This window comes from Pteropus alecto, unplaced genomic scaffold (genome assembly GCF_000325575.1).
Source record: "Pteropus alecto unplaced genomic scaffold, ASM32557v1 scaffold205, whole genome shotgun sequence".
Classification (NCBI taxonomy): Eukaryota; Metazoa; Chordata; class Mammalia; order Chiroptera; family Pteropodidae; genus Pteropus; species Pteropus alecto.
Genome location: NW_006436672.1, coordinates 276,865 through 301,379, shown reverse-complemented (window position 1 = coordinate 301,379; position 24,515 = coordinate 276,865). Strand labels below are relative to the sequence as shown.

The 24,515-nt window shown below is 51.6% G+C and overlaps 1 protein-coding gene across 7 annotated transcripts in view; it reads left to right on the top strand.

The window, feature by feature from the left end:
- TACC2 (transforming acidic coiled-coil containing protein 2) overlaps positions 1-24,515 on the top strand; it is a 172,206-nt gene that overhangs the window by 137,532 nt on the left and 10,159 nt on the right. For 3 of the 7 annotated variants that reach the window (XM_025047958.1, XM_025047956.1, XM_025047961.1), the window contains 9 exons: positions 618-678; positions 1,881-2,082; positions 8,283-8,344; positions 9,432-9,547; positions 10,895-11,066; positions 12,333-12,473; positions 19,672-19,815; positions 20,359-20,435; positions 23,885-23,928. In XM_025047958.1, coding sequence (XP_024903726.1) covers positions 618-678; positions 1,881-2,082; positions 8,283-8,344; positions 9,432-9,547; positions 10,895-11,066; positions 12,333-12,473; positions 19,672-19,815; positions 20,359-20,435; positions 23,885-23,928 — 1,019 coding nt within the window. Of the gene's footprint in view, positions 1-617; positions 679-1,880; positions 2,083-8,282; positions 8,345-9,431; positions 9,548-10,894; positions 11,067-12,332; positions 12,474-13,333; positions 13,424-19,671; positions 19,816-20,358; positions 20,436-23,884; positions 23,929-24,515 lie in introns of all 7 variants that reach the window. The other 4 variants (XM_025047960.1, XM_025047959.1, XM_025047962.1 and 1 more) reach the window with 3 other exon arrangements.

Genomic DNA, 24,515 nt, shown 5'->3' with positions numbered 1-24,515 from the left:
AAGGAGTCGGCCAACTCTCTCCGAAGACCCAGAACCTCCCTCCTTTTCTCTGCGTAGCTCCAGGCGCCATTTATGAAACCAGGTGTCAGCTAAGGAGTCGGCCAACTCTCTCCGAAGACCCAGAACTTTCCTCCTTTCTCTGCGTAGCTTCAGGAGCCATTTATGAAACCAGGTGTCAGCTTGCCTGTCTGTAAATCGGATCCTGTTTATGGGTGTCATGCACCTAGGTCCCCTCCCTCCACCTCGATCGGGTCAGACACTCCTCGACTGGACTCAGGGTATACATGAATCTGCTCACCCCAAATTTACTTTTTAAAATAAGTAAAATAAGAACATCTGGTTAAATTTAGCTTCGTTTTCTGGGTCAGCTCTCCAAAATGGCTTCTCTTTGAAGATTTCCAGCTTGATGATTCTTTCCCTTGGGGGCAACGATGATACTTGTTAAGAGTCAGGATGACTTGCGGGCCTGGCCGTCTGCTTGGTGTTGGCGTGGGGTTGAGGGGGTGGTGCGGCCCGGGCAGATACTCAGCAGAGGCGGTGGCTTCGGTCTGCTCTGCATGCTCTGCGGTGTTCGCTACCTCTGTTTGTTGTGTTTACATTTTCCATTTTGTTTCCAGTGACACATTTAGGGTGAAAAAGTCGCCAAAACGGTCTCCTCTCTCTGATCCACCTTCTCAGGTATACTGTTCCCTCGATATTTATGATTTTATTCCTCACCTGGGAGTTAAGGCTAATGTGCTTTTGTTCCCCACTAGTCCGCAGAGCATGTTCCTTTCTGCTCGCCGCGGGCGCATCCCCAACACCCTCCCTCCTCTTGCCTCCCACGTGGAGGACCGTCCCTCGGTGTTTGTAAGACACCGTTTTGATCCCTGTGTTTTGGAGGAGATCAGCATGTGTCCCGAGAATAGGAAGGTGTTCAGGAAAAATGTCAGTTGGACATTTCTGGAGGAATCCGTGGGAATCGTGCCAGTCCCTTCTGACCAGTCCGCTTGCCGAGAACACATGTGGATGTGAAGTTGAGGAAGTCGGTTGAGATAAATGAATACGTAGTCAGAAAAAAACGGAACATGTGTCAAGAGCTCTGGGTTGTGTAACCCAAATCAAAGTGGGGAGATACAGGCTGCCCATCCCCGAGGAAGTGGGGCTTGGACTCTTCTTCCTTCACAGGAGTCCTCGTCTTCCTCATGCCAGTTTTGCTACCAACCGTAAACCATTTCTGCTGCCCTGTTAACAGACCGGGGAGGTTACCCTTTGGCGTGTATGTCCGGCCATTCAGGGTCATCAAACAAACAAACCTTCCATCCACTGTCTGAGCTAGTGAAGCCCCAGTCAGCCAACCCTGGTCAGGGAGGGGGCTGCAGAAAGGGGTACCCGGCCCCAGGAGAGTGGTGTTGGGTCCCAGTTCTGCTCCGCCCTGATGTTTCCGCGTGCCTACCCCGCCCTGCTTAGCAGCACGCCCTCTGGAGGCGGAGATACAACCCCCTTCTTCTGTATCCGACAGGCGTGGGGATTGTCAAGTGATGTTGGGGGTTTGAGGGGCACTGTATAGACATAACAGTATTTGCAGAAATAAAAGTGCCGGTAGTAAAAGTTTCCTTCTTTTTCTCAAAATGAATAAGCAGAAACATCTCAAATAACCGAGACACAAAATTGCCATTTTTTTAAACCCATTGTCACAGCCCTGAAACAAGCTATCAGAAAAAGGAAATTTGTAGAGGAGGTAATTTGTGTTTCCTCAGGACCGTTTTGAGCAGTGTGAGGACGTGTGGGGGTTTTTGACAGGGACCCGTTCTCATGCGTGGGCCCCAGACTCACGGGTGGGCGGAATTTCGGACGCAGAGACTAGATGAGAAGAGAGACTGCTCCCCTTTTCCTTACAGGACCCCACTCCGGCGGCTACGCCAGAGACGCCGCCGGTGATCTCTGCCGTGGTCCACGCCACCGATGAGGAGAAGCTGGCGGTCACCAACCAGAAGTGGACGTGCATGACAGTGGACCTGGAGTCCGACAAGCAGGACTACCCGCAGCCCTCCGACCTGTCCACCTTTGTAAATGAGACCAAATTCAGTTCACCCACAGAGGGTAAGCGACTCGGTGGCCAGCCAGACCCCCACCCTGCCTTGGAGACTACTGCCCCTAGCGAGCAAAAGGCCAGGAAAGGAACTTCTAAGCCAGGTAATGGTGCCATCGGCTGCCGTCTCTCAGTGAGCCATGCGCTAAGGCTGTATTTGAAAATAGCCTGAGGCCTGAAGGCGGCTGCACCGTGCCCCCTTGACACCTGCTAAGAGCCAGCACTGCACCCTCTAATTCCCGGCCCGAGCCTGCTCGAGCGTTGCTCGTTCTAAGCTGTATGGCTCATGTCCCTTGGTGATCTTGAAATACACGGCTCCAGGGGGCATCATTCAAGGCAAATGCTCAGTGTGGGTCAGCCTCCTCGGGGGCAGCCGGGTGCCACCACTGTTCGTGGGCCCCACGGCGTGGCCCCACCTTCTGCAGCCCCAAACCAGAGGTTCACCCAGGCTGGCTAACAGGAGGGCAGAGTCCTCCTTCTGAGTAGGCCCTCGGGCAGGCTGCTTGGCTCATTAACATCTCCCATCCTCCTACAGTATTCACATTGCGCTTTCTGCCTGTTTCTGCAGCTCAAAAAAGTTCACATACCTTAAGTCAGCGCACAGTGTGACCAGGTGAATCAAGATTTTTTAGAAAAATGATTCCACTAACACTGATTTTTCTGAATTTGTGTATTGGCTCTCATGCTTCCTTTCTTGTTAAGAAAGCAGATGGAGGCACACCCGAGAGCTTTTCATCCGAGGGGTGAATCGTTTCCCTGATTTGATGGTCTCCCCTGCGTTCCCCTCCCTGTCCCCTGCCACTGCACGAGGCCTGGGGCCAGCATCGGGCTGTTGTTCCAGCCCGATGGGAACCGTGTGGCGAGTCTGAGTTTCCCTTTCGAGACGTTGGTTTCCAAAAATTTTTAAAAATTGAGTAGCAGTCTATATGAGGACGATCAAACGTGCAGACCTTATCTCTACCGTGCTGCGTACACGGAACCATGGTCTGCGGCAGTCTGGGTGCGGTGGGCGTGCGCTGGGGGTGCAGGTGATTTTTTAACTGTCACTCAGATGCTTCCTCTGGAGCCTCTTCTGTAATCAGGACCTCTCGGTGGTTTGCTTTGTGCCCACGAGGTCTCTGAATGGTACCGGTGAGATCCAGTTCACGTTTTGGGGGATTTTGGATGCTTATGTTCTCACTCCAGTTTAAAGATGAAAAGATGATCTAAATTAGGTGTCCTTGGACTTTGGGGCATTGCATTTTTGGCAGACTGGAGCCTTTTGGTTGGCTGTCTGGTTGGCCCTCTGGCTCAGGGGTTGGGAGGCTTAACAGTGACCATCTCACTTCATCCTGACCCCAGAGAACGGAGACCTGGCCTCAGCCTCACTCCACTCCCGGTTTTCCTCTGCACACACACCGGAGCCACAAGTCCCGCTACTTTCCCCGGGGGGCACCCACTCTCAGCTGCCTCTGCCGCTGGCCCCAGGCTGGAATGCACCCCTTCCCTGTCTCCCACGCTTGTCCTGCCCGCTCCCAGCCTCTCCCTGGACATCTCCTTTGATCTTCCTGCCCTCAGTGCTTAGTCTGGGCTGCTCTGAGGTCCCTTAACACCACAGTGATGATGCATGTGGGTCTCTTGCTTCCTCACTAGATCGTGTGATTCCTAAAGGTGAGACCTCCATCCAGTCCTTCTTGGTGTCCCCACAACTTCCTGAGACAGGTTTACAAGAGAAGGGAGATACCAGGCCAGGCAGGTGAAGAGCATGGTGCCGACACAGTCAGTTTGCTCTTTCTAGTAGGCACCGCCTGTGTCAGGGAGATTCGGCGGGGGGAGGGGTTCGACATCCCAGGAGCTGCAGGGGGCTCGAGCACCAGCAGTGGACCTGACGTTTCAGTAGCCCCTGCGGTTCCTGCTGGTTCACATCTCTTGAAAGCTTGACAAGAAACTTCTGAATGGCAGAGAAACGTTTGGAATCCAGCCTGGGCTTCGCATCGTAGATAAGAATCAAAAGGTGTATGCTTTGGGGGCATGTGCGTATTTGGTTGTATCATCAGGAGCCAAATATGCGCATTTTTTTTAAAATAGAAAATAGGATTTTAATAGAATCTTCGAAGCTAGTTGGCGTCTCATTCAATGATAGCATCTGTTTCTTCATCTCTAACTTTGAACTGAGACAGCTCACTAGCTCAGCGATATTTCACAATTATCTTCTGCAAAAATTCAACAAATAGGTAAATCTACACGTTTGGAACAAAACTCTGTTAAACCTACCTCCTTAGAAAATGGCTGTGAAGATTTGGGAAGCCCTGACCATAATCACAGGCGGCAGGAGACTGGAAATCCATCCTCTGTGTGGTCTTTTTGGGAGGTACTGATCCTGCGTTCACTCCAACACGCCCAGCTCCCTCCCGCCACTGGATGTAGAAACCGGATGCAGAGCCCTTCAGATCGTCCTTCCTCTTAATGAGGTCAAGTCCAACATCAGCAGACGCCCACCGAGGGTGTGCTGATGTGATCGCCAGGAAGAAACTGGCCAGGGCCACAGCTGTGATTGGGACTTTCAGGCTGAAGTCACAGATCACAGGAAAGAATTACTGGTTACCGTTTGAACACGGAATCACTATTACCCGAATTCTCCCAACTCACGCGGTGAGGCAGGTGCTGTCACGGTGGAGCACCCACTCTCAGGCCCGCTGACTGTTGCATACGCGTGATTTCGTTTCGCTCTGCCAGCTCCGGAGAGTGGATTTCTACTCGTCCCCGCTTAAGAGCGAGGAAGCGAAGGCCTCGAGCCGGTAAGACTTGCTGAGTCTCTACTGGCCTGACCCACAGAGAACCGGGTCTGCCCGACTGTCCCACCCACTCCTCGTGGGAGCGTGGTCCCGGCTTCCTTTCGTCATTAGTAGGACGAGGGTGGTGAACTGATCACACGTTCCTTCCTGCGTCCACAAGACCTTCAGGTTCTCCTAGTATTTTGAAAAACCTGAGTGGAACTGGTTTAGAAAGATGCCCAGCTTATTAAAATTGCACGTTTGGGTTGTAATGACATCAACTCACTGTGGAGACACTGATGTCCCACTGATTAAAAACTCACATGGGCAGTTATACACGTTTTTCTTTGAGTGCTTGCTTAGTAAGTGCCCGTTTGTAGCACAGTCTGTTGAAACGTGCTGTAGGAGAAAACCTAATCCGTGTGGTCTCTTGGGATGAAGAGATTAGGGACCACTGGGCGACATAGGCTCCGAGCCCCTCCTCGCTCTGGTCCAGGATAGCCTTCAATGGTCACCCAGTTCCCCTGTCTCCGTCTCCCTGAAAACACAGCTACATCCGCCCCTGCTTGCCACCTCCGGCAGGGGCAGGCACCGTTGTCATCCTACTGTAGACGTTTAGAAGAGTGACGGCAAGGGAGTCGGAAGCGGTATGTTCGTCCCCTTCCAGAGGCCTCTTCTCCCGTAATCACTTAGGTTAAAACTTCTGGAGATATTAGTAATGAGCAGTAACATACCTGGTCCCAACCTGTTGCATTTATATAACCTGTTACAGGGCTTGGTCTTACATCCTGTCACTTTATCTTGCAAAAGGTAGGCACGTTGAGCTCCACTTTATAGATAAGTCTGTAGGTGGGAAGAAGTCAGTGAACTGGCTTCCCCAATCCTGACCGTGATGATCTGGACCCCACGGCACCCTTCTGGCCTCTGCCCAGGGCTCTCCCCAGTCCCCCGGCGAAGCTCTGGCAGTTAGAGCGGGTTGAAAACAGCAGTCAAGTCCTCTCGCCGTGTGTGGCCCCGTCTGAAATAGTTACCAGAAGAGGTTTGGATATGACGGGACCCATTAAAAGTAGCTCTGGGTCTCCTCGGCTTGAAGTGGCACAGGCTTTAGCAAGCAGCCTCTTCTTAGATATGAAGACACTGTGCCACTTGGCAGAGTGGGCATTACCCTCCCTGGCCTGCCAGCTGTGTGTGGCATGGGGTAAAACGGAGCTAAAAGTGGACATGTCTCCCCCTCCGAGCCCACCCTTTGAGGCCTGGCATTTAAAGCAGAGGAGTAGATTTTGAAAATCATATTCAGTAAAATATTTTTTCAAAATACCAGGGGTCACCCTGATGACAAGAAGAGGCATTTGCTTTCCTTCACATCTGGTCCAGGCTGTTTTGTGAGTTATCAATGATGAGAAGTGTCAGAGCGTGTTCCGGGACACCTCCACGGGTCCCTCACTCGCCGGGGTCGACGTTCTTGTGCCTCCTGTAACCGTGACGGGCACAGATGGAGAGGACTGTCCCCCTACTATCGTTCTGTCCTGTGCTGCCTCTGAAGGGGGGCGTGGGAGACACTGGGCAATGGGAAGGTAAGACAGAAGGCAGATAAGTGAGCTCGGTGACCTAAAACTCACCCGGATCAGCTTCCAGGAAAATGGCTAAGGCTCTGGGCGGGATGCTTGATTGCAGCGAGCTGGTAACCAGAGCCAGACCCTCCCCTAGGGCCACGCATCCTGGGGCATCTCCGCGGTGAGCCTGAGCTTCTGGAGTGCATCCTGGGAGCTCTGTGCTGTCACAGGTTGTGCTGGGGGGTTCTTTTAAATAATTTAGGGTGTAATCATGCCTCGGCAATAATAATGCTGCCTTGGAGAAGGAGACAGCTGATTCACTATTATCTTAATTTAAATAGTCGCTAATATGACAATAAAATGATAGTTCTGGGATCCTACACCTGGACTGGAAAGCGATAAATCGGGAACAGGCTCTTAAGATCACCATGTCCTTCACTGTCCCCCGCCTGCCTCTCCTGTTTAAGTCAAGGGGGGCCAGAAGTCTTCACAAAGGAGAGCTGCTGCGTCTGGCCAAGCAGACCCCAGTACTGGTTCACATTACAGCCGCAGGCTCCAAGCTCCCGCCCAGCAGCCTGTGGTTTGGCTCGAGTTTCTATTCTTCCCGAGTGACGCACAAGTCAGAGCATCGGCTTTCGGGACGCACGAAGTCTTCCTGGCCACTGATCCACAAAACCGTGTTCACGGCCACTAGCAGGGCGAGCCTCGAAGGACACATTTCGCCTCACCAGGACAATGCAGAGACTCTTAAAAACTTGTCCACGTCTCGAAGTGCTGGAGTCTGTTCAGCCGCGACCACCCACACTTGCAGGTTTTGAGAGGGTCTTCTGTGGAATATCTTATTTTAAAGCTCCTATTAAAGAATCATTTTTTAAGTGATGGCTTCAACGATACATAGAAAGAGAGACAACACTTTAAACCAGAGCTGCTATTTATTTTTATCTAAAAAAAAAAAATAAGGCAATAGGCTTTACGGATCGCCACCGACTCTTGCCCAGCTGGTTTCTGAGCCAGTCACATGTCATCTCTTGGTTTCTTTTTAAGAAGAAAAGAGCCAGCGTGGTAGCTGCAGACTGTGCCTTCTGTGAAAAGAGCCTTTTTCGATCTTGTTCACCGCATCCACCATGCCCAGCACAGCTTGAGGCACATCGTAGGTGCTCAGAACCATCTGCTGGCCGGGGGGCTCAGTCGAGTGGCCGAGCTGAGTTTCCACATGGAACTGCCCAGGTCACTGAGGCAGGCAGTGGGTTTCTGGTCTCCAGTGAGAGCATCTGGGGTTTTCTTTGCAGCCTGAAGTCTTAGTCAGTTTGAAATAGGTCCTTTCTGTACCCAGTTGGACTTTTATTAGTCTTTGCATCTGAAAAATCGATCGAGGCCAGTCCTGTAAGGCACCGGCAGAATTTGGGGAACTGTTCCAGGTGACCTGCCAAGCTTCTCTTACAAGCAGCACGGGAGGAACCATTATCTGTTCTTCCCTTGCTTCAGGGTGTGACTGCAGTTAAATCCTCAGAGAGGGACAACTGAGCATCCAGTTCCAAAATGTCACTGGGACGCAACAAGGTTCCACATATTGCACGTGAGACTTGCAGAGAAAAGTGACACCCAAAGCATATCCACTGTGTGATTTGAAGACTTGATGCAAAATGCTCAGATTTGTCTCCGTTTAAACCTGGTCTTTACGCTTAATTGCCTTGGGACTCTGTCAGAAGCTTCTTTGCAGCACGAGGTGTGCCAGTTGTCTGAAGGTAGTCGAGCTGAGCCTCCCCTTTCAATTCTGTTGGAAACTTCTAGTCAGTGGACATTCTCAAAAAGCTAAGTCTTATTCCGGGCCCCACCCTGCCCAGACCAGACCTTCTCATGTTTTTCTCTGGGACTAACACACCTCTCCTTTTGTTTCTTTTGCAGAGTTGGATTACAGAAACTCCTATGAAATTGAATATATGGAGAAAATCGGCCCCCCCTTACCTGTAAGTTCTGTCCTTCGCCAGTCAGGGGACTGGCTTTCCCACCCTGTCCTTTGTCACGGAAACGCAGCACAAGCCTCCTCCCATGTACAAAGTGTCCCTGGGAAATCAGACCTCAAATCACGGGCCCTCTGTGCCCACAGCGTCCTGGGTGCACAGGGAGGGTGAGCGGGGGTTGGGGGCGTGTGAGGGTGGTACTCAGTCCACTTCAGATGGCATTTTCCTGGAGGAAATGATAGAATACAGTTAGGTTTTATGCAGAATCACTTCCCTAGACTGAGAAAGATCTAGTCAGAGATTTCTTTTAAAAGGTGGGAGAGACACCATAAAAAAAAAAAAAAGAAAAGAAAATTAAAGGCGGGCAGTGCTTTGCTTCTTTTTAAAGTGTATTCTTTCCTGTTGTCTTCAAATTAATTGCTTTGTGTAACTGAAGATTCTCGCCATGCAAGAAGCAACCCCGCCCCTCCCCCAGGCCCCGCCATTGCATTTTAAGTGGGTATGATGGTCAGCTGTCTCCCTGGCTTCATATCTGCTGCCATGGGGCATTTGGTTCCAAGCGCGACCTCCACGCTGCGCTGTCGTCCAGCCGCGCCCACAGAGGTGTGGCGGTGCCGGGAGGCCTTGCCGTGACACCGAATGGCCCGCACGTGTCGCCTCGTATTTACCTTTCTCTGCATCGTTGCGGGTGCTGCTTCGCCAGCCAGCCTCGACGGTGGTGCTCGTTGTGCCGGGTCATCATGCTTGTCCCCGCCACTTGATGGTTGGCAACGCCCGGACTGAGCTCTCGCCCGCCCCTCTTTGTCCTCCGTGGGCGGCGTGATCGCGCCCCCGGAGAGGGCGGCCCGCAGCGCCTTTGCGGTCCTCCGCCTCTCACTCCGGCTGCATCAGCTGCACGCGCTCGCTGCCCGCTCCTCCCTGTCATCCGGCCCGCCTCCCTCCCGGCCCGCTCCTCTCTTCCGGGTGGCTCGAGAAAAAGGAAGGCTTTTCCCTGCTAAGTGATTCGTTCCTCTGGAAAGTGCTCTGGTTGTCATCTGTGTAACACGTTCAGGCCAGCCGTAGCCGAGCTGACGTGTGACTCTGATCCCTGCAGCAGGACGACGACACCCCGAAGAAGCAGGCCTTGTACCTTATGTTCGACACGTCTCAGGAGAGCCCAGTCAAGTCGCTCCCCGCCCGGACGTCGGAGTCCCCGACGCCGTGTTCAGGGTATGACTTTGATGATGAGAGGGCTTGAAGAGCAGGCCAGAGGTCCCCGAGCCCCTGAGCGCCTTGGCACTGCGGTCCTGACTTTGCTTCATTTACATATGTCAGGCAGCTCTGTTTTACCTCTGCTATCCACACAGATGTCAACGCAGAGGGCTTGTTACTCACAGTCCTTAGGACCCAGGTGAAATCCTTTAACAGCTCAATGTGTGAGCCCCACCCCCATCGCCCCCAAAGCACACAGCTTCATTTTTTAATTTATCCCATGGGGAGGCAGTGTGCCAAAGCAGTCAGAGCCTGCGTCCCACCCCTGAGCCGTACTGGTTTTGGGACAACGATGCAAGTCACTTGACCCCCAACCCCCATGCTGCAGGATGATGATAAAGCTAGTCCTGTAGGGACTGTACGAAGGTAGAACGAGGCCCTCAGTCTTGCAGGCTCCCCCAGCTGTGCGATGGGGATGGGGTACCTGTCCTCCAAAGCCATCGGGAGGATTGTACTGAGACACTCTAAGAAAAGTGCTTGTCACGGGGCCTGGCGTACACGAAGTGCCCGTAAATGTTGATCATTAGTGTCGACGTGAGTATGAGCGTTCGTCAGTCGTGTTCTGAGCTGTGTGCTGCGGGCCGGGTGTGGCTGGGCCATCGCCCTGAGACTGGGACCTTCACGTCCTCTCCTCCCTGCCCTACACGAAGTGCCCGTAAATGTTGATCATTAGTGTCAACGTGAGTATGAGCATTCGTCAGGTCAGTCGTGTTCTGAGCTGTGTGCTGCCAGGCCGGGTGTGGCTGGGCCATCGCCCCGAGACTGAGACCTTCACGTCCTCTCCTCCCTGCCCCTTGCACTGGGCGCGAGTGAAAGCTCTTACTCTGATGTCGCAGAGTCACTCCAGAACCTGCCTAGAGTGGCAAGAATGACAATGATGTCATCACAACAGTGGCGGGGTCATGTGATAGGCCCCGTGTTAGATGCTTCACGTGCAGGCAGCATCTCACTTGACCTTCACAGAGAGGTATGTTGTCTCCATATTGCAGAAAAGGCCACTGAGACACAGAACCCTACGGCACACAACCAAGCAACGGGCAGTTTGCTCAACTCCACAGCTCGTGCCTCTCAGCCAGTGGCATCTGTGCTTCTGACCCTCCCTTGCCAGCAGGCCCTGGGGCGGGGCTGACCCCTCCCCCTCAGGCTGCCCAGCCTGCATGCCCCATGGCCACCCAAGACCTACCCCACTTCCCTCCAGGAATGCAGCCCTGCAAGTCCAAGATCTTTTGGGATGAGTCAGGTCATCGGGGCCCATTCCAGTGGGATTTCCAGTGAGAAGACTAAAGATGCCCTTTGCTTCCTCAGGTCAAGTTTTGAGGAGACCGAAGCCCTTGTGAATGCTGGAGCAAAGATCCAGCACCCTGTCGCACGAGGGCTGGCCCCCAGCCAAGAGCCACACTTGCAGGTGCCAGAGAAGTCCTCCCAGAAGGAGCTGGAGGCCATGGCCTTGGGCGCCGCTTCAGATGCGATCGAAATTGTAAGTGGGATCAGAGGGGCCCACGATCACTGGGGCCAGGGCCCCTGGCCAGCTGGGTCCCCTCACCAAGGGAGCTAGGCCTTCAAAGCAACAGCCACCTGGCACCCCACGCCCCAGACCACAGAAGCCAGCCTAGGAAGGATCCCTCCCCCACTGTGACGTTGAGAGAAAGGCTCCATTCTCACCAGCATGGTTGTGGAATTCTCACCTAAGTGCTTTATTTGCCTTCAAGGTTATTTAGTTTCTTTCCACGTTTAGCCTCTCAGGACTAGACAGTTGCTTTGGAGCCATGAGTGGAGCTATCATCAGTCTGTCCCTTGCTTCTCCATCCGCAAGGGCAGAGAAAGACAGAGCAGGGGACACTCTCCTTTTGAGGAGCAGTTGGTTCTCCTGGGCCTTAGTGATGAGAAATCCCTCCTGCTTATGGACCAGGACTGACACCTCTCACCTCAGAGCAGATAGACCCAGGCCGAAGGCCTCGCCCACCATCTCCAACCCCTTGTACGTTTAAAGTGGACCATCCTTCTAGGATTTTGTTTTTATTTCTTTTTCTCTCTCCTACCAATCCCCGAGGGGCTTGAGACTGTTGATTTAGTGTGTTTCTTTTTTGTCTCATATTAACCATTTATCTTACGCATTGAATATTGGGCACCTACTGCGTGTCTGGCAGTCGGAGACTGGAAAAATAATAGTGCGCAGAAAGAGTCTAGATGTGACTCAAACAGTCTCAAATAGATACTCTGAAAGACTCGTGCATGGTTTCACTTCTATGAAGTTGGCTCTGATTTTGAAGCTTTCTGATCTATTAGGGGACCCTTTTTTGTTAGAAATCATCTTTCCATTATTTAGAAAACGACTTTACCAAAACCTAACTTCCTTTGATATTTACACTTGGAGGTATTTTTTCAATGACTTATGTTTGCAAAACCCATCACTTAGCTTGTCTCCCACCCCCTGAGATTTTGAAATAAATAAGCAAATGGTAACTTTCCTCCCATCAACTGGTGAGGGGCTGAGAGTGGTGGGGGGTGGGGAGGGCACCCAGGATTGCTTTCGGGGAGGGGGTCGGGCCTCCCACTCTCAAGATGCCCGTTGTCCGCAGGTGGGAATCAGTCCAAAGGAAAGGAACAGTGTTGACTCCTAATTGGTCCTCTTTAGCCTTAAGGGTAGCAATGTCCAGCAGATAGACGCGTGGTCCTTGCTTGGAGCCGATATCACTCTGTTCTCCTCTATTTTTCCTCCGTGTGCTCTTCCGCCGGCCTTCAGACAGCTCCCGAGGGTCCCTTTGCCGCTGCTGACGCCCTCCTCAGCAGGCTGGCCCACCCCGCCTCTCTCTGTGGTGCGCTTGACTATCTGGAACCCGACTTAGCAGAAAAGAACCCCCCAGTGTTTGCTCAGAAACTTCAGGTTTGTAGCCCATGCGTGACCTTTGGGGAGTTTGTCGAAACCTCAGTAGAGAATGAACCTCTGAACCCCAAATGCAATGAGGCAGGATTTAATGAAGAATTGCTGAGAATGTTCCAGATGAAATAACTTCCCCCTCAAAGACTGATATATGTGGCGTTCTTTACCCAAGACGCCAAAATGATATAAAGTATGCGATCGTATATGGAACAGACCATTTGTACTTCAATTTGGAAATGGGGCTCGGTCATTTTTCAGAAGTTTTGATAGCCCCAAAAGCAGTTTCTGTGATTTATTCACGAAACTGAGGATATTAATTAGATCACCATCGAGCCAAGCTACTTATGAATACGAGGCTCTCAGACTCCCACTGAGATAACATCTGGACTCGGGCCTCGCATCTGGAACCAAAACAATTACCTACGCTGTGCTTTAAATTTGACAACTTAATTTGATATCCTCTCGACGGGGACATTCAGAGCAAACCTAGAGAGGTGGGAGGTGCCCGTCCACTCATGGAAATCGCTGGCGAGCTGTACATTGAGCAAACAAAAGGGAAGACAGGAAACAGTACAGTAAAAATTTTGATTTTTAAAGATCATTTCATATTCAAAGGCATACTATTTCCTGACAGACATTCCAAGGGCAATTTTATTGGGGGAGGAGAGGGGGAAAAAAGGAAATTAAATAATGATTTCATGATCTGCTGAGGTGTCACTTGTGAAAAGAAAGCCAGAGCGTGTGTTTTCTCTGAGTATCTGTCATGACACATTCACGGGGCCATTCATCTCTCGGATGTGGAAAGTTTTACGTCCTGTCTCGGTGCATCCCCCTGCGGCTGCTCACACCCATCCCCCTGGCAGGAGGAGCTAGAGTTTGCCATCATGCGGATAGAAGCCCTGGAGCTGGCCAGGCACATTGCCCTGGCTTCCCGCAGCCGCCAGGACACCAAGGTACCGGTTTGCTGCTGCTGTGCTCCGCCTCTCCAGAATGTTGTGTGGTCCGGAAGCTTCTTTGCTAACCATCGGGCATCGTCGGGGTGGGGCACAGTATAATCTTCCAAAAAGCTAAAAGCGTAACTCTCGCATACATGCACACCGAGCACACGTCTGGGTCTGGGACCTGTTTAACTCAGTAACAAGTGAACTGACAGGACAGCACAGCTGGCTGAATGGAAGACATAGGAGAAACTGACTCACAGCCAGTGGGGTGAAGAAGGCTGGATTGTGATTGCGGAGTGAGCCGTCAAGCCGGTTAATACTAGTTAAGCAGGACCAACAAATCATCACCTTTGAGGCGTTGTATGTTTTTCTACAATGTGCCTTTCTACTGAACAGTAATCATTTACAACTTTTCTGTTTTTACAAGTTAATGTCTAACTGTGCTAAGACTGGACTCTAATCCAGAATAAATAGTAAGTGAAAGCAAGACCTTCCTGAGATGTCAGGTGACCCTTAGGCCAGGGCCAAAGGGTCACTGTAAAGCCATCCTTTAAAGGGCAGATAGTAAATATTGTAGGTTTGTGGGCCATCTGGTCTCTGTGACAGCTACTCAGTTCTGTCACCTTAGCTCAAAAGCAGCCACAGACAGTGCATTAGTGAGTGGGTGTAGCGGTGTTCCAGTAAAACCCTTTTTACAGCAAAGGGCCGCAGCTGGACACCCCCGCAGCTGGAGGGGAGCGTGATACCGATGATAGGGCGTGCAGAAAATGTGTTTGCCTGGCTTCCAAGTTTGGATATTTTTTTCCTAACAATTTGAATGAGTTGCCGATGACGTGTGTAACGGTGTGTGGCCCTGTGAGGTTCAGCTCACCCCTTGGGCCTCAGGGTTTCTGAGGAGGCATGCCATTCCCCCCCTCCACAGCCCACCCCGAGGTGGGCAGCCCAGCGAACCTGGTGTGTCAGACCAGAGCGGGAGTCCTCCATGGCCTCGAACGGGTTGGCGAGCCAGCCTGAGCCTGTTTCTCCATCCGCGAGACGAAATTGACAATGGCAGGTTTGCAGGTGCTGAGAACAATACGCGTGACGTGTGGAAAGCAGCTCCGTGCCAGGCCCACGGCAGGCGTGCAGTAAATGTGGTTAGCCAACCCTCACCTTTGCTTCTGTTACCTGATCAGACGCTCACAGCATCCCTGCTCAGTAAGCGGGGCCAGGTCCCATGTTACAGACGAGGAAACGGAGCCAGACGGTGATTCCGCAGCTTGGTGGGAGCTAGATTTCAAACCTCCCAATGGAGCCCCTTGCCTTTCTGTCATGAGTGACAGCTCTCTGGGCTGGGGGGCCGGTGGTGGCTCCTGTCTCTTGGCCTTGGTACATGATCAGCAGAGTTGGTCTGCTGCTCCTGCCCTGGGGGTCCCCCATATGTGGTTTCTCTAGAGCTGGGGGGAGGGGGTCCCGGAGACACCACCTAGTGAAAGAAGATTGTCACCCTGGGTGTCCAGACTAGGCATACTGGGACCCAGGGCAAGGGCAAGAGTGTAAATTTAGATTGCTGATGTCCTTGTTCTTGCTGCCAACCCATAAACTTGGGTGAAATTTCCACGAAAATGAGATCTTTAGAAAGCATTAACCAGTGAGGATTGCCGCCCACCCCCGCCCCTGTTAGATTTATTTCTTGATATTCTCAGGCTGTAGCTTAAAGGCAGAATGAATTGCTTCAAGTTTGGCCACTAAAAATCCAGTATCGTCCTGTCCAGAAATTCGAGGCAGAATTGAGCATATGCCCGATAAGCAGTTCAGACTGAGTATGAAGGGTTCTAGGGTGCCCCGCCGCCCTGCCTGCCCCCGCCAAGCGCGTCAGAGATGGCGATTGACAAATATCGGCCAGTGGCTGACTTCCTGTCAGTTACAGACTGTTCTCAGACCTTGTGTCCTGATTTTGATCTAGAAAATATTGTCCCACGAATCTACTGAGTGTGGGTGGGAGGGACAGCCCAGCCACGTCCTCGTGCATTTCGGAGGAGCAGGCTAGAGAAGCATTTCGTGGGGTGGGCGGCCTTGGAGTGTAAGGACTGGTTTTCCCTGCCACAGTGATCTGTACCGCTTTTGTAAGACGTCTTTTGTCTGGTGACCTTGGCCCAGGGAAGTAGCTGACCATTGTTCGCATAGACGCACTGACCCCCCTGGGAACCACTGACACATAGAAAGAAAATAGCAGCCGAGTCTCCAATTTGCTCTTTTCTCTGCCTGTATATTTCGGCCGCAGGTGACATAGCCCAGTCATTTTGGCAGTATGGGCTTGAACTGTCACTAACACAAAAGTGCAACCACTTGGAATAAAAACAAAATCTTCCCAAGGGGAGGAAAAGCAACATGGAATGTGCTGGGGTGACTCCTGGTGGCCCTCGGCCTGCGTTTCCCTTCAGACCGAGAGCCAGCCCAGCCCAGCCTTTGTGGGGTGGCAGCGGGGTCCCCTCTGCCTCGGTCAGAAAACATGACCGATGAGGAAGGGCCTTCGGGTCTGGGGTGTCCGGCTGTAGCTCCTTACTGCTTCCCACCCACACGCTCCTGGCCGGACCACATCGGGTCGTGTCCTCCTGGGGTGAGTCCCAGCAGGACCACCGGCTGTGCGGGGCGCCAGCCCTGAATTTAACCCCGAACCAGGAGAGGCAGGACCTGAATGTCCCATACGTACGGCTTGCCTAGGGGTGCGGTGTGCACGGGGGTCGATTTAATGTGTGGATGTGACAGATGCTGGTTGTGATGCCTAACGCATCCCACTTTGGGTGACAGGGACCCAGTATAAAGGGCGAAGGAGCTGTCGGGGTGACTTGGGAACAGGCACATTTAAGTGGCAAGCTCGAGGGCGGGGCGGGGGGAGTCCTAGAAACAGGCACCACTGCGAGGGAAGGGGTGTTAGTCCCCGGTGCCAATCCCCCGGAGGCCCGGCCCATCAGGGCGGGTGCCCTGGCCTTACGGGAGAAGGAGTTAGGTCTGGGCGGCCTGTCCTCTTGGTCAGCGGCCCACATCATAGGCTCCTTGTCTCGCACCATGTCCAGAAACCACCACCTGTCCCCAACATTGAACAACACGATGCTGAACAATACGATGCTTCAAAGCCACAAGGACAGTCTGCAGGGCGGCGACGGAGGGCTGGCACGTGGGTCTCGGTTGACTTGCCAGTTCTGAGACCGTGTGGTCATTGCCTGCAGCCTGTGTTGAGGACTGAGGCCGTGTCGTGACTGGGTGGGAAGGAGCGGCCAGTCGGAGGCTGGAGGCACCTCCTGCGGGATGCCTTCCTCATTCTGTCCTGAACTTGAGAACTGCCTGTTGTCAAGTTCGGATGGGGCGGCACTGGCCTGAGGCCGCTCTCTTGCCCAGCCCTGGTGCCATGTGGCCCAGATACCCCCCAGGGGCCCAGCCGTTGTCCTCCCTTCGTGACCTTGGCTCAGCTTGCTGTGGTCTCCGCACCTGACCTCGACTCCAGTCCCCACTCTCGTGCCTTCCTCTCGGACTGCTCTTCCTGGCCCGGCTCCTGGGGACAGGGGTCCTGCCTCGATCCTAGAAGCGGCAGCTTTCTCTAAGGGTTGGCACCATGGACTTGGCCGCAAGGAGGACTGTCGGCCCGGGGGAGTGACAGGGCCTCCAGCCCTGGGCTGCAAGGCCAGAAGGACCCAGGCGTGAGGTCTGTCGATCTGACCTGGGGTGACAGTCCCCAGGGGTCCTCTCAGGGGCCAAGATTTGAGGCTATGGGTTGAGGGGTTAGAAACTGGTCCCAAAGGCCCCCTGCTCTCTGAGTCCTGGCCATTTCATGTTTTAATTCGTGATTCTAGTGGCTTTTGGCTCCTCTAAAGTAGCAAGTGGAGGATTATGTGACAGAAACAAAGCTTAATCTAAATCTGATCTTAAAATAGCAGCGAGAGACAAACCTATTAATTTCAGATAAAAGCAAGTCCGGGCTGTCAGAGAACACCCAGGCGTGTTCAGTGAGTTGTACTACCATGCAGATCCTCGGGCAGTCATTCCAGTGGCATTCCGAAGTCAGCTGCTCCTTTATTGAAAACAGCAGGTGGCCAAGCTGAACCGTGATATCGAATCACTGTACATGGTAGTAACTAACCCTGTGCGTTTACTTAGAAAGCTCATTATTTTATTCATTTTTCATTCCCTTCCCTGTTTTACAAAGGACTTTGCGCAGCTTAAAGATCATTAATTCCTCCTGCCCAGTATGATAAAGTTAGTTTTAACTCATTTTCTCTTGCATTTCAGAGAGCCAGTTTATTTGGGGTCCGAATTGAATCTCAGCCTGGAAAATCTTTGCCAAATCACTCAGATCCTCATTTGTTTTCATCGTCAGAAGGACTAGGACGAGTTAGATAGTCTCTCCTGTTCTTTCCATTTTGAAATTCTATTCTAGTTTATTTTCAAAGAGCAGATTATTTTACTTAAAAAGTGATAGGAACCGTTTTCTTTTTAAATCCTCTTTAGAATTTTGTGTTTATGAACTTTATCCATAAATATAGATATCGAGTCAATGTCTGAGAATAGTTTTCCATTTACTCCCTGAGAAGTTTCCCATATGACAGTTATGACCTTGAAAACATTGCAAACTGCAGAGATTGTCCCGTTCATGGGAGAAGCTTTCTCCTGCGGTCGGTGGCATCTTTCTTCTGACAGGTCGGTCTGCTCGCTCCTAAGGGCTGTCAACTTGTGTTCTGGTCACATGTCCTGGAACAGAGGCTTCTTTAGGACCTGAAAAGGTCATTGCATACTGTTTGGCACGTGAGCACGTCCCTAGGGTCTGGTTACTCCCCTCTCTGACCGGTGCTTGTCATTCGGGCCCCATGTCACAGATAGCCCAAATACGCAAAGCCAGGCAGGGGACAGTGAAACCCAAGCAACAGACGCTCACTTCTAGGACAACCTACACCATTCAGCTCATCCTGCATGTGTACCACTAACTGGTCCTAACTCGGGAACCTCCAGTCCTATCCATTAAACTTGCACCTGAGTTTTCTAAGCTGTCTCAAGTTCATTTTCCTCGACACTGTGGTCGAGGGAGCATGCCTGTTCCGTGACTGGAGAGAGAAGTCCCGCTCAACTACCTTCAGGCACACCCGCCTCTCGGTCACTGTTGGTTCTTTACTCATATGTGCTGCCATTGCCACGATGAGTCCTCACCATTCTTGGCGCAGATCTTTCTACCACACCACGGTGATCTGTTCACTGCTCAGTTTCTTCTGATAAATTTTCCCAAGCAAGAAGCAGGCCACCATCATATCTCGGCCAGTTGGGCCCTGGTAACCAGGGTGCAGGTTGGCCGTGGCAACCACGACAGCGCCAGGAGGTTGATGAATAGGACTGAGAGTGTGATTGGTTTGGCGATTCTTTTGCAGTAGAGACAGACTGACACCCCTGGCTGCGCTGGTTGACGATGCTTCTAACACCGCATTCCAAGTGCGTTGGAAATGGCTGAGCGTTTTGTACAGAGGGAGGGAGAGGAGCCACAGACTTCTCCTCCCTTCCCAAGAGGCTGGCGACGGTGGTCTACACTCAAACCAGTGTCCGTTGCGGGGGATGGGGAATCGTACCACTTGAGGGTCTTATCAGCAAATGTAGATATTGTCATCGATCCAGTTTTCAGTTTTTCCATCGACACAACAGACTGAAGGTGACAACTCCAGCATAACTCATACCTTAGGCATCTAGAAACTAGCTTGCCGTTGGGGACACTGGTTGACAGCTATGGTAAGCCTTAAGCTTTGTGACTCATACCCTATCAAATGGAGCAGAACAAATGCCCCCCGAATTGAAATGCGGACAGTCTTAGAAAAAGATCAGATCTGCCATTATTCAAAACGAAGCAAATGTAGACTAGGGGTCAACATCGTCCACGTCAGGTTTTTATTTTGGAAGTGGAGCCTGCTTTAGAATGACCTTGGTTCTTCCGTGCTGTGCCTACACGCCTCAGTGTCTGATAAATGGCCGTGATAAGCAGGCACCAGACACGCTCGACTCCGAGGGCCGGGGGTTGGGGAGCCCTCTGCCATTAGCCCCTTTGTCTGCCTGTACAGGTGCTAAATGATCGATTTCCATAGATCGTATCCGCCATTCTCCCATTCTTGAGTCTTAGCATTTTCTCATGCTTTGGATGTTCTCTGTTTCAAAACCATACAACCGACCCATTCATGCGAGGACGAATACAATCCTCTTTGTTGTACCATTGATGGTAACTTTTTTTTTTTTAATTAACCCTTCCACAGAGAGAAGCTGCTCACCCAGCAGATGTCTCCATCTCCAAAACAGCTTTGTACTCCCGCATCGGGACGGCGGAAGTGGAGAAACCCACAGGCCTTCTGCTCCAGCAGCCCGACCTGGACTCCACGCTCCAGATCGCCCGGGCAGAGGTACCGTGGCGGGCGTGTGCCCGGGGAAGGCCAGCTGCGGCTTCTGCCACATGGGAATAAATAGATAACACCACACCCGTCTTCAGACTCAGACGGTCTCCTCTGACCGCTGCAGGCAGAGACGGGTAGCAGACTGTGTGTTTTGATCTTCCTAGGCACAGTGTCGCCTGAGCCTTTATGGCCTTATTTATAACAAAAAGTACACACCTCTGAGTCGTTGCCCTGTGGGCATCGCAAAGGTCTGATATCTGGCTGGCTTCTGTGGCATGCCCGGGGCAGTGCTCTGAATGCAGTTATTGTTTGGTGGAGAAAGTTTTAATTCCACGTTGATTCAGTATCGTCTTGGTCTCTGAATTGCTCAGATCTGAATTCACTCGGTCTCTGAATTGCTCAGATCCGAATTCACTCGGTCTCTGAATTGCTCAGATCTGAATTCACTTGGTCTCTGAATTGCTCAGATCTGAATTCACTCGGTCTCTGAATTGCTCAGATCTGAATTCACTCGTTGGGGGCTAACCTTTCTCTTCTTCTCCCTGACACTAGATTATAACCAAGGAGAGAGAGGTCTCCGAGTGGAAAGATAAATACGAAGAAAGCCGGCGGGAAGTGATGGAAATGAGGTCAGTTGTGGAGCTGGGGCTTCTGGCACCTGTGGTTTGTAGCAGCTGGAGCCGGTGCGGCCGTGCTCAGTGCCTTTTGTGACAGTGATCTATGCTTTATCACCAAGGTTCATATTTTCACAAGCGTTTTTAATCTATTACTGTGATTAAATATGCGTGTGAGTTAAATAACACGATAAATAAATGTACAGTGAAAGTCGAATCTCCTTTCTCCTCAGCCTTCAGTTCGGGTCCGTATCCCTCAGATGGCCACTGCGCACTGTTTCTCATGAATCCTTCCAAGAATTTTCGATTTCTGAGGGCAAATGTGTGAATCTATACCCTCCTTCTATCTTCAGAAATGGGAAGTGGAAATATCCATCGTCCTAAACTCTTTTTTAACTTAGCATGGACAGGTTTTTAATATATTTTCTCTGCCTCATTATTTATTGCTCAAGAGTCCTCCTATGGTTATAACATAATTAATTTCTCCAATCTCAGTGGATAAACATCGAGTCTCCTGAATTTCGCTTGAAGTATTTATTTTCATTTGCTCCATTTGTAGCAGAGGTATGATGACTACCGTGTATCACGTGCCTGCCGCATGCCAGGTGCTGTGCTTTTGGCCTGAGACACACAGTCTCTGTTTGTCCCCTCCCCTCCTCCCTGGACCTCTGGAAGGGACTGTCAGCTCTGTGTGGCAGCAGCAGGTTCAGAGAGGTTAGGTGACTTGCCCACGGTCCTGGAGCTTCTGCTTAGAAGAACGTGAATTTCTGACTCCCAAACCCACACTCTCCCTACCGCACCCAGCGGCCTGGCTCCCTTGTTCTCACTTCTGCTGTCCCTTTGTCCCCATATTTCCTTTTTCCTTTTATCATATTCTTAGAAACTAAGAAACCATCTTTGGGCCTAGAACTTACCCTTGGGATGTGGTTTTTAAAGTCATATTGCCGGTGGCGTTTCTAAAGCCACTTCTGCCCACGCCTGTGCCCTGACCATCCTGGCTTAGTAAGCGCTGTCTGGGTTCTGGCTGCTGCCAGGTCTGAGACCCGCTGAGGAGAGAGGGGAGGGACACAGTTCAGGTTTTCACACCCCTGCCTTTCAGCAGCACGAGCTGGATTGACTCGGGTTTTCCAGTTGTGAGAGAAGCTGTGGTTTAGAGCACCATCATTTTAACAAGGCAGAAGATCTGGCACTGTATTGAATATCCATAATAGGCTTCGTTTTTAAGTCTCAAAGTTTGGGAGTAAAGGAATGGATGATTTTTTTTGTTTTAATGGTTGAAGAATTCATACGTCTATAGTGCACTTAATTGCAATGACAGGTGCTAGTTTATTACCAAAATCAAATGCATTCCTGACTGTCATTTTAAATAGGAAGCAGACAGTTTAGGTAATCATGGCTCCTGTTTTCTAAGTCAAATAGTATTTCCTGAAAATTCTCCTGTTCCTTCTTCCTGCTGGATGCGTTTTGGGATCTCTGCTGGAGGATTATCGTAGTGCCATATTTCACATTCACACTGAGGTCCTGCCATTGCATTTTTAGATCGATCGATCGATCGATCGATCTATCATCCATCTCTCTATTTAAATGAAGGGATGGGAGAAGGAACAGGGTGGCTTTAGTTGTTCCCTGCACTGAAAATGAAGGCTCCAGGGGGTGCTCTTTACTCACTGGTATGGTGGGGATTCAAGTGTCAAGGGCTGTACTGGTATACCGATGGCCCAGATGTCAGCCCTGTCACGCTCTGGAGCCAGACTGGGTAAGAATCAAGCTCTGCTTCCCAGCTGCGTCTGGGCCTGTCACTTAACTCCGTGCTTGACTTTTGTCATCTGTAAAAGAGGAGTAAACTTCAGTGCCCAGAGGTGGCAGAGCGTAAGGGCTATGAACAAGGCTCCTGAGTCCAGTGTCCGGACTCAAAGCCTAGCCCTGCCACTTAGTGGTCCTGGGGTCCTGGGAAGGTTCCTGAATGACCCTGTGCCGCGATATTTCGTCAGCAATTCTGGGGACAGTGAGGGCACCGCCTCTTGGGGTCATCCTGAGGATGAGATGAAAATACAGCTCACCTGAAGCAGCTTGAGGCTTCTGGCCTCCCCGCACTGCTGAGAGGACACGTCCCTCACCTGCTGTGGTCCAGCCTCTGTCCTCAGTGGTGATGGGTTCGGATGGGGCAGCCATGAAGATCCATCTCCGATTTCTGGTTCTGGGTTACTGGGAGGTGTTGTTTAATCGCAGAAAACCTGAATAAGTTCTGTGTTAGATTAAGAAAGAACCCAGTGGGCTCATGCATGGTTACCTTTCTTACTATGGGTCCGCTTTGGGGTGAGGCACTGACCTGGGGCCACTGTCGAGAAGCCAGGCACAGATGCCCAGCAGCTATGAGGCCTTTAGACCTTGCAGGATGCACTCTGCTTTTATTATCCCTTTTAACCTCATTTAACTTCCCCCACAGCCCTGAAAGTCAGGGTCTAGAGTCATCCTCACCGTACTGGGGAGTAAGCTGAGCCCCCGGCGTTCAAGACTGACATAGTCCAAGTCACGCAGCCAAGAGAGGCAAGGTCACCTGTAACTCAGGGCACTGGGTGTGTTGGTGGTGAGCAGCTTTTGGTCCTCTTGCAGAGAACAGTTATTGGATAATGGTTATTGGATAATGTAGGTGAAACCTCCATTATCCAAGTCTTCTTCAAAAGGTTCTTTCCAAAAGATTGACTTGGGGTTAGGGTGAGGGGGAGGCTTTTTCTTCCACCTGGCGGCAGCAGTGAGGCATTCTCACAAGCAGGGGACCTTAGTACTTTTGTTCAGCTACAGTTTATCAAGGCTACCCAAGACGTGCTATTCTTTCGAACCCGCTTCCCCAGCCCTGACCCCATCAAACACAGGTGACTGAGGAGTGGCCCTGGGCCTTGAGAAACTTCCAGTCATATACTCTAATGCCAGATGAGTGAGTTGTTTTAGAAGAAGATTCAGGTAAAATGTTAAAGAGTTCTAAGGAGAAATCAGGGAAGGCTTCCTGGAGGACATAACATCTGAGTTGGACCTTGAGAATCAGATAGACTGTGGGAGTTGGAAATAGAGAGGGGACGTGAACGGCACGGGCAGGGGTCTGGCGATGAGAAAGCCCCGAGCAAACAGGAAATCATTTGTTTTCACTGAACCACTGTGCTCGTGAGATGGCTGAGGGATAGCGGGCCCAGGTGGCAGAGGCCTTGTTTGTCCGGCTTACGGTTTGGCCTCCTGTTTCTTATCAGGGGGCAATGGGGTGACATCGAGCGTTTGCACCAGGGAGCGGCGTCCAGAGTGATACACTAGGAAAATGAACCTATCCGATGTGGAAGAGGGAGCCGACTGTGACAAATGAGACCTGTCCCCTGTACGTTGGTCAGGATGATGATGTCCAGCACGTGGGCCTCGTGTGAAATTAAAAACCATTTTGTTGTCCTGGTTCCAACACATTCTCACTTGTGTTACAGGAAAATAGTGGCCGAGTACGAGAAGACCATCGCCCAGATGATAGGTGAGTGTCCCGCCTGTGTGGGGCTCAGGCCCGCCTGAGGGTTCTAAACTACGGGGGCTTTGCAGATAGACTCGGGGCATGCTCCCCTTAGAGGGTGAGGTCCTTCGGGGGTCGGGGGAGGCAGCACTCCAGAACAGAGAGCCTGGGGGCCTCCTGGAAACATCTGCTAGAAGGTCCCTCAGCATTCTCCGTGCCCACGGGAGTCACCTCAGTGGGCATCACGTGACCCAGCCAGGACTGCCCACCTCCCGAAGAAAGAGATTGTGTTGGTTCCTGCAATGTTTGGGGGAGAGACTAGGAATCAAATCCCTAAACCCTAAAGTAGTTTAAACTCAAGCGACACAATACCCCCCTCAGCCTTTATACCCGGTCCAGGGCAAAGGTAGTAGAGCGTGTGTCCGTCCAGCTGCCCGCCCCCTGCTTCCCGGGTGACGGGGCAGTCCCAGGCACCTGATGACAGCGCTGTCTCCCTGAGGGTGGACACTGCCTTGGAACCCGCCTCGGCACAGCCTCCTGGCAGCCAGGACTGCAGGTCGCTTTGGCTTGTAATAAAACGAGGCCTCGAGTGACGAGTTACACACGCCTGG